The sequence below is a fragment of the Giraffa tippelskirchi genome, chromosome 5 (assembly GCF_054371585.1).
Source record: "Giraffa tippelskirchi isolate mGirTip1 chromosome 5, T2T-mGirTip1v1.2.pri, whole genome shotgun sequence".
NCBI classification, from domain to species: Eukaryota; Metazoa; Chordata; class Mammalia; order Artiodactyla; family Giraffidae; genus Giraffa; species Giraffa tippelskirchi.
In genome coordinates, this window is record NC_137279.1 from 109,943,580 (window position 1) to 109,952,514 (window position 8,935).

At 55.9% G+C, this 8,935-nt stretch overlaps 1 protein-coding gene across 19 annotated transcripts; it reads left to right on the top strand.

The window, feature by feature from the left end:
• Positions 1-93: 93 nt before the first annotated feature.
• On the top strand, positions 94-8,548 carry RHOC (ras homolog family member C). 19 transcript variants are annotated; one of them, XM_081493618.1, is made up of 7 exons: positions 1,618-1,672; positions 1,967-2,079; positions 3,877-4,062; positions 5,749-5,912; positions 6,434-6,554; positions 6,884-7,014; positions 7,923-8,548. In XM_081493618.1, the coding sequence occupies exons 4-7, from the start codon at positions 5,757-5,759 to the stop codon at positions 8,094-8,096; spliced, it is 582 nt and encodes a 193-aa protein (XP_081349744.1). In that variant the 5' UTR covers positions 1,618-1,672; positions 1,967-2,079; positions 3,877-4,062; positions 5,749-5,756; the 3' UTR covers positions 8,097-8,548. The 19 variants fall into 19 exon arrangements, with proteins under 19 accessions (XP_081349746.1, XP_081349737.1, XP_081349744.1 ...); XM_081493619.1 differs by having other exon boundaries at positions 3,887-4,062; XM_081493617.1 differs by having other exon boundaries at positions 3,918-4,062.
• The last annotated feature ends 387 nt before the right edge of the window (positions 8,549-8,935 follow it).

Below are 8,935 nucleotides of genomic sequence, written 5' to 3' on the forward strand. Positions count from 1 at the left end.
TAAGATCTTTAAAGTCTATATGACTTGTAACATTCATTCATTCAGCAAATACTTGTTGAAAACCTATTATGTGCCACACATTGTGCCAGACAGTACGAAGGGACAGATTGGAGGATCACAGTGGGCAGCAGGGAAGAGAGACCAGCTTTGGAGCCAGACAGGCCTGACTCTCTGAGATTTTGCTCTACCATGTACATATGGCAAAATTTGGACAAGTCACTGAACTTCCTGAGCCTCAGTTTCCTTACAGGTAAAAGGGGATGTGTATACTTAACCCAAAAAACTGTGATGACTATTAAAAGCTATGTAGTGTACCCTGTGGAGAAGGCAATGGCACCCCACTCCAGTACTCTTGCCTGGGAAACCCCATGGATGGAGAAGCCTGGTAGGCTGCAGCCCATGGGGTTGAGAAGAGTCGGACACGACTGAGCGACTTCACTTTCACTTTTCACTTTCATGCACTGGAGGAGGAAATGGCAACCCACTCCAGTATTCTTGCCTGGAGAATCCCAGGGACGGAGGAGCCTGGTGGGCTGCCGTCTATGGGGTCGCACAGAGTCGGACACGACTGAAGCGACTTAGCAGCAGTGTACCCTGCACAAGCTAATAAAATGTGAGTAGACTTCCTCATCTTTCATTCACTTCCTCATGTACCTTTCAGGGAAAAAGATACATGTGTTGGTAAATACCCAACATACAAGTCAGACCAGGCTAGGTGTCCCTTTGCTATCTATGTGTGTGCTGTGCTCTGTCCCGTCTGGCTCTTTGCGACCCCATGGACCGTAGCCCACCAGACTCCTCTGTCCATGGGATTTCCCCAGGCAAGAATACTACAGTGGGTTACCATTTCCTCCTTCAGGGGATCTTCCTGACCCAGGGGTCGAACCCGCCTTTCCTGCCTGTGTCTCCTGCATTGGCAGGCGAATTCTTTACCACTTGAGCCACCTGGGAGGCCCCTAGAGCACCTGGGAGGTGTCCCTAGAGGCACAGAAATAAGACAGTGCGGTTGGGAACTGAATTCTTAGCTGGGGAATCCAGAAAGATTTCCAAGAGTGCCCTTTGAAGGATGGGTAGGAGTTGGAAATTCCGGGTAGGGGGACGGAAGGGAATTGCAAGGTGGAACCAAGTGCCCCTGAATCTCAAAGGTTCTGAAAGGTCTCCGAGGCTAGGGGATGATGGTGGGCTGTACTTACTGCGCAACGATTCTAAGAGGGTGGGGATTTTCCGCAGCCCCTTTGGCGTCCCTGAAGCCGCCTTTCCCAGTCCCGCGCGGGACACCACCCAGGTAGTGTAGGCGCGGGTGGCCGCTCAGCCACGGGAGGGCAGCAGCGGCCCTTTCCTGACCCCACCCCGGGGGCCTCTCAACTTTCCCGACGCCGGTCCGCCCGTAAGAGCTGGAAGGTGGCGCTGAGGCAGAGTCCTCCCGGGTCCAGTTCGCCGCCCGCTCCTCCGCAGTCCAGGCATCTCCGGGATCCGAAGGGCCAGCGCGGGCTACCCGCTGGGGCCGTGGGCGGGGGCCGTGGGCGGGCGGAGCCTAGAGCCTCCCGGCCCGCCCCTCCCGGCCAGTCGCCCCTCCCCGCCGCGGCGCTGGAGGAGGGCGGGGCGGCGGGGCCCCTCGGGTCAGTCTCTGCTTCCCGCACCCGCAGCGCAGCTGTAAGCGGCGGAGCGGAAGGTACCCCGGGTTGGGGCTGTGGGCGGCGGGGTCGTGGGCATTGGTCCCCGGCAGAGCACTTTCCCTCTTCTCCGCTTGGCTGGAGCTCGGGGCGCCGGCCGGGGAGGGGCTTTGGCCCGAGCGCGGGCCCCTTTCCTCCCCTCGTACGCGGCGTCTGGGCGGCACGGGGATCCGGATGGCTCGGCCCCTCCCTGCCCTCCTGGGCTACAGTGAGGGGCGCCGGGAATTGTCCCGCAGGGCCTCTCGCCTCTAGGTGTCCGAGTCGAAGTCCGTTCCCTTCTCCCGGCTTCCCAGAACCTGCTCGGCAGGGCGAGGAGGAGAGGGGACAACTGGGTCTCCGCGAGGGAGCTCCCGCGCAGATGCTCAGCTCCCAGGTCTGGCGGCCCGCGGTGGACCTTGGCTGGGGTGTGAGTTGGGGCCCGAGTCCGGCTTGAGGTGGGAATTCCCCCCCGCCGGGCCTGTGAAGTGGCAGGAATAAGGGTGGGGTGTGACCGCGGGGGCTGCCACTGCTCCTGGGGTCTGTACCTCGCCCAGGATGGTTTCTGTAGCCGGCTTGGAGTGGAGGTACGGGAAGTTGGGAAGGATCCAGGCCGTGTGTGTGTGTGTGTGTGTGTGTGTGTGTGTGTGTGTGTGTGTGTGTGTGTGTGTGTGTGTGTGTGTGTGTGTGTGTGTGGAGGTACGGGAAGTTGGGAAGGATCCAGGCCGTGTGTGTGTGTGTGTGTGTGTGTGTGTGTGTGTGTGTGTGTGTGTGTGTGTGTGTGTGTGTGTGTGTGTGTGTGTGTGTGTGTGTGTGTGTGTGTGTGTGTGTGTGTGTGTGTGTGAGGTACGGGAAGTTGGGAAGGATCCAGGCCGTGTGTGTGTGTGTGTGTGTGTGTGTGTGTGTGTGTGTGTGTGTGTGTGTGTGTGTGTGTGTGTGTGTGTGTGTGTGTGTGTGTGTGTGGAGGTACGGGAAGTTGGGAAGGATCCAGGCCGTGTGTGTGTGTGTGTGTGTGTGTGTGTGTGTGTGTGTGTGTGCGTGCGTGCGTGCGTGCGTGCGTGTGTGTGTGTTATCTGTTCCTTCCTTCACACTCCCCAACATAGCTAAAGAGTATCCTGGGGATTTGGCCTGAGGGACCCGAGGCCAAGTCACTTCTGGTTTTCAAGTCGAGGAGGAGGTATCTGATTTCTTCCCTAGACATCAGGGGTGGTCATCAGGGTACATCAGCCCCTGGTTCATCTGGAATGCTTGAGAATGATTGAGGAGCTGTTTTATCCCAGGGAAGGCCCCAGGAGTTCGACTCATACCAGGTCCTGTGGGGTTTGGTTGCCCCTCATGGAGTCAGTGGGGCAGTTCCTCAGGGGTTGCCTCTCACAGGGAGCTGTTGTCGTTGCTGTCTTGGCCTTGGGCCTGGTGGCCTGGCCTGGGTCTAGGACTCCTCTGAGCCTGAAGGGAAAGTCTTAATTGAGCTGGGGGAGGGTGTGCTCCAGATCATTCCAGCATGCCCCTGCCCTGGAGTTCTGGCCTCTGACCCACACCATCTGGTGCTACCCGAACTGCCCTGCTGGGGTGGGAGAGGGCAATGGCAAACTCAGAGCTAGGCAACTGGTATTCACCCTGGTGGTGAATGCCCTCCATCTGTCCATCAGTGCTGCCTGTCCCAGGTTGGGGCTACCGCAGCCTGTCTTCCCTCAGTTGGACCAATGGAACTTGTGGGACTATGAGAGGGAGTTGGTCACTTGGGTAGAATTTTCAGGAGATCCCATTTTCTGAAGGGTGGTTTCCATTTGTGGAGGAAATCAGCTGGCAGGGTGAATGTCTTCTTGCTTGCCTTTTGGGGTATCAGAGAGCCCCTGTTGTGGTGTTAGAGAATGGCCATGCGCTCAACTCCTATAAATTCCGTCTGATTCACATCCGCTTCCCCTCATCCCAGTGTTGTGCACGCGTGTGTGGAGGGGAGGGAGGCCACCCGGGATCCCACTGTTAAAGAGAACTTGCCTTCGCTTCGGCTCTAATATTCGCTTCCTAAAAGGCAGACCAGGGCCGGGCTGTGAGGTGGTGGTGGTGGTGTGTGGGGAGTGAGGGAGCTCAGCCTAGTTTGACAGGATGTGGGACTGAGAGAGAAAGCCAGGTTTGGGGCAGAGATCAGGTTACCGTCCCCTTCTTTCTTAACCACTCCCTGTGTGGCTGGCGCTGGAATTGGCCTTCATTTGTCTCCCTTTTGGAGTTCCTCCCAGCGCCGGCTCCAGCTCCTGCTCCTCCCCACAGCCTCGACTTCATCTCAGGCCTGAAGCCCGCCCTCTCTTCCTCCCAGGCTGGGGGCCTGGGAACTCCAGCCGGCAGGAGGTCAGCTCCTCTCCCCAGGGAAGGAGGAAGTGAGGCTCAGCTTCAGGGGCAAAAAGAAGCTGGCAAGGTGTGATGAACTGTGCAACTGCCCTTCGGTGTGTGTTGGGGGTGGGGGACACATGGAAACCCTGGGAAGCTGACTCCTCGCCCTGAGTCACAGGGAGGGGTGGGCAGGGCCTCAGGGTGAGCTGGACAGAGGGGAGGAAGGGGCCGTCCCAGGGAGTGGGTGGAGGTGATTCCCTAGTGGATTATTCTCAGTCGCTCTGCTGTGGTAGATGTGTGGCTCCCTACAGTGTGGTCATTGTCCCCTGCCTGGGGCTGAGTGACCCAGTGTTGCTGCCAGGCCCAGGAGGAAGGGGGGAGGCAGGCAGCCTGCCCAAGTGTGGGCTGTGGGCACTGCCTGGACTGAGCCTCCTTTGTGTGACGTGGGGCCCTGGGGACTGGGATGGGGTGGGCCAGGGAAGCTGGCTAGCTGCTGCTGCTGCCCTCCGTCTGGGTTCCCCCTGCTCTGCTCTCCTTCCCACCTCTGGGGTGATAACGTAGAAAAGCAACAGACTCTAGTCACACAGCCCTACTCTTGAATGCCTTCCCTGCCATGACTCTGAATTCCTTTTAGCCTCCATGAATCTCACTTTCCTAGTTTGTCAAAACAGGAAGCTCACTACCTTCCAGGCTTCTGGGGACAGAGGGAGTGATTTTTGTCAAAATGTCCACCATAGAACCTGGCACCTGTTGTTTGGTTGCTAAGATGTATTCGACTCTTTTGCCATGGACTATAGCCCGCCAGGCTCCTCTGTCTATGGGGTTTGCCAGACAAGAATACTGGAGTAGGCAGCCACTTCCTTCTCCAGGGGATCTTCCTGACCCAGGGATCGAACCCGAGTCTCCTGCATTGCAGGCAGATTCTTTACCACTGAACCACCTGGGAAGCCCTACCTGGCATCTCAGTTCAGTTCAGTCGCTCAGTCGTGTCCGACTCTTTGCAACCCCATGATCCACAGCTCACCAGGCCTCCCTGTCCATCACCAACTCCCGGAGTCAACCCAAACCCATGTCCATTGAGTTGGTGATGCCATCCAACCATCCCATCCTCTGTTGTCCCCTTCTTCTCCTGCCCTCAATCTTTCCCAGCATCAGGGTCTTTTCCAATGAGTCAACTCTTCGCATCAGGTGGCCAAAGTATTGAGGGTATGATAAATAGCCTTTCCTTATCCACCCGTATCAGTTGGACTCCTCGTTTTTCAGTGGGCAGGCATGACTTGTGCCAAGTGATGGACAATGTGTTCAATGTGTTCCAGATTGGACCTTTGTAATTATTAATCTTTTGAAAGTATTGAAATTCTGGTAACAAATAAGTCTGACTTGAAACTCTGATGTGTAGAATAGATAAAAACTGGCTTTTCTGGAGATACCCCTGGTCTCTGAGCACCCTTAAAGGTGTCCAGGGGCCCACAGTTGGTGAGTGGATTAGATTAGAACTCATGCTTTCCTGGCTCCCAAGTGGGTGGTTCTTCCACCTCCCACTTGTGTATTCTAACCCATGGGGGAGACCTGTCTCTGACCTTGAGATTAGGAATTTCAAGCTCAGTTGCCTGAACAATTGGTTCTTGGCAAGAACATGCCTGAGCAAGCTCCTTTCCCTCCCCTCCTTTTGTTGGATGCCTCGGTTTCCAGGGAGGTCTTGGGGGCCCCAGAGAAGTGTTTTTGGATTCACTGGCTTTTCCTAACATCCCTGCTGCCTCTTCCCTGCCAGCCCTGGCCATGGCTGCCATCCGAAAGAAGCTGGTGATTGTGGGGGATGGGGCCTGTGGGAAGACCTGCCTCCTCATCGTCTTCAGCAAGGATCAGTTCCCAGAGGTCTACGTCCCTACTGTCTTTGAGAACTACATCGCAGACATAGAGGTGGATGGCAAGCAGGTAAAGGCCAACAGCCCCCTTCCCGTCTCACCTTGGAACCCCACTCACTCACTTAGGGACCTAGAATGTCTGTCCTTACCACCTATCCATGTACTGCTTTTACTCTCCCTGCTGGAACCAGTGAGTTAGGAAGTGAAGCTGCAGTCTTAGAAAATCTGGATAACCTCCTGTTTTTAACAGACCGGCACTGTAATCTGGGTCCAAGTCCTTTGCCTCTGGGCTTAAGTTCCCCCAAATGTAAACGGGAAAAACCCTCCCCTTCGAAGGGTTTTTATGAAGATTAATTAAAATAGTGGTGTTCACAATGGCAACTCAAACTGCACAAAGATCAGTTTGTCTCAGGATTTAAAAGACTCACCTTATTTGTGTTGTGTGACAAGGATGAGCACTATCGCTGGCACACAGTAGGTAGATGCTCGGTGAACCTAAGGGACGGTGATTTCAGAGAGGACTTCTGGGTGGCGAGGCTGTGTGTTTAACTGGGGCTGTCAGGCTAGCTAAGCACTGGCCCTGTGTGTCAGGTGGAGCTGGCTCTGTGGGACACAGCAGGGCAGGAAGACTACGACCGCCTGAGGCCTCTCTCCTACCCGGACACTGACGTCATTCTCATGTGCTTCTCCATCGACAGCCCCGACAGTCTGGGTGAGGGTGTTGGAAGGAGGGGACCAAGAACCCCTTGGAACCAACCAGAGGGAGCTCTTCCCTGGGCTCCTCTCAGTCATCCTCAGAGGCTGTGGGGGTGGGTACTGGGGAGCCTCTTTAGCCTCTGTGTTAACTCCGGGCCCTCGGAGGACTCGGGAGCATGTGTACTGTGATGGGGAGGGGTTTTGAGCTGTGAAACGGACTCTCATGCTGAAAAGCCTCTAAGACTCGGCCGTGGGGAAGACAGGACTCAGGGGGAGCCTTCTAGCCTAAGTGGAGGCACAAGCTTAGGTTTGTCTATCGTCCACTGTTGGGACATGTCTGTGCAGAAAACATTCCTGAGAAGTGGACCCCGGAGGTGAAGCACTTTTGCCCCAATGTGCCCATCATCCTGGTGGGGAATAAGAAGGACCTGAGGCAAGATGAGCATACCCGGAGAGAGCTGGCCAAGATGAAGCAGGTGGGTGCCACCGCCAGGCTGGGAGCCCTTGGGGAGGAAGGCACCCTCGGAGGGCGTGCAGGCTGGTAAAGGAGCCTTCCTCCTACTGACTCTGTGTTAGAGGTGATGGTGGGGTCCACTTCCTACCCCCTTGCATCTGCACCTTTGTGAGAGAACCAGAAGGGCTGTCAGGATCTGATCCAGTATTTGATGAAAGTGAGTGGACAAAGTGACTTGTCTAAGGTCACTTGGCATTTTGTCTGTTGTCCACTGTTTGGCATTGGGGCTATTAAAATGAGTAAGAAAACTGCCGCCCTCAGGGAACTGGGCTCCTACAGTAGGTGTTTTGCTTGGGGTCTATGGGTGGGGCCATCAGGATACCCAAGGAGGGGGAGGTGTGAACTAACATGGATGTGGGATGGAGGGTATTCAAGCACCTGAGGAAAAGGCCCAGGCCCAGACTGAGGGAGCTGGCTAATTTGTGCACCTAGAAGTGGCTTTCCAGCCATAGGATGAGTTAATTAGGGAGAGCTGCCAGGATAGGAATATGGACAATAGAACGAAAAGAATACTTTGAGGATAATTATGGTAAGATTTTAAACTGGGGACAGATACGGTCAGGTCAGCATGTTAGAAAAATGATTCTGGCAGCTGTAGAGGATGGATTGGAAGGTGAGAATGGAGGCAGGGAAGCGAGTCAGGAGGCAGATCCACATTCAGTCAAGAGAAGGGAGTACGTTGGGGTATAAGCTGGCTGATAGAATTTTGAAGGTAAACGTTGAGTCTTGGGTCTCTTGCTTAGAAGCTGCCATGGTGGCTGGGGCTTGGGTGCTTTGAGGATGGGGGCTGGAGCAAGTATTTGTTCTAAATACATATGAGGTGCACCTAACCAGCTGCTTCCTCTGATCGCTGTCGGTCTACCTTCCCAGGAACCTGTTCGATCTGAGGAAGGCCGGGACATGGCGAACCGGATCAGTGCCTTTGGCTACCTTGAGTGCTCAGCCAAGACCAAGGAAGGGGTGCGGGAGGTATTTGAGATGGCCACTAGGGCCGGCCTGCAAGTCCGCAAGAATAAGCGCCGGAGGGGCTGCCCCATTCTCTGAGATCCCCAAGATCTCCCCTCCTTCCTTCAGGGGGTTGCAGAAACTCCCTCTGCCCCCTGTGACCCCACCCTATCAGGGATCCTTGCTGAAGGCTCCCTTTCCCAATTCCCTCCTGCCCAGGACTGCATTGAGTTTCCCTAGCCCTGACAGTGGAGGCCATAGGCACACCCCCTCCCACCAGCACCCTGGGAACAGAGGGGTACGTCCTGCCCCTCAGAGCACAGCCCCTCCTCCTGTTGCCTCGGTCCTGGGGTGGGGCTCTTGATCCCTTTGGCCTTCCCCAGAGGATCATCACACCAGCACTTTATACACTTCCTGCTCACAAGAGATCTGGGGTAGGGGACTTGGAGGGTGTAACCAAGTCCCAGGCCCCTGGTGTTTCTGCTTTGGGCAGGAACCTTGTCTCTGGCTATTCTTGGTGTGGGGCATGAATAAAGGCCACAGGCTCCAGAGTGTGTGTGTGGCTTTCTGTCTTTCTCTTCAGGTCCCTGTCTTAGCTATGAGCCTGGAGTCCCATCTCTCTGAGGTGCTCACCGGGGACCAGCCCCAGGTCTGCAAAGGCAGGACTCCGGGCAGGCAGGGTGGAGTCTTGGAGAAAAGGATGAGGTCATTCCTGGCTCTGGGCCTTGGAGGCGGGTACGGGGAGTGGTCTGGAGAACAGGCTAAACTTAGAAGCCTGTGGGTGGCTTCTGTCACCTCCCGCTGGCTTTCCTCCCGTGGAAGGGGGTTGGGGGGATGGGGTGGGTTTGGCCTTGGGCAGGGTGTGACAGTTCCACCTTCCCCTCTGGGGTCATCTTGGGAGTTTAGAAAGCTGGGGCCTGGCTGAGGAGACAAGAGAC

Coding starts and splice junctions, on each gene's coding strand:
- RHOC (XM_081493611.1), top strand. CDS start 190: ATGTACATATGGCAAAATTTGGACAAGTCACTGAACTTCCTGAGCCTC. Junction 251..5,748: donor GAGCCTCAGTTTCCTTACAG/GTAAAAGGGGAT, acceptor CTTCCCTGCCAG/CCCTGGCCATGGCTGCCATC. Junction 6,555..6,883: donor CGACAGCCCCGACAGTCTGG/GTGAGGGTGTTG, acceptor ATGTCTGTGCAG/AAAACATTCCTGAGAAGTGG.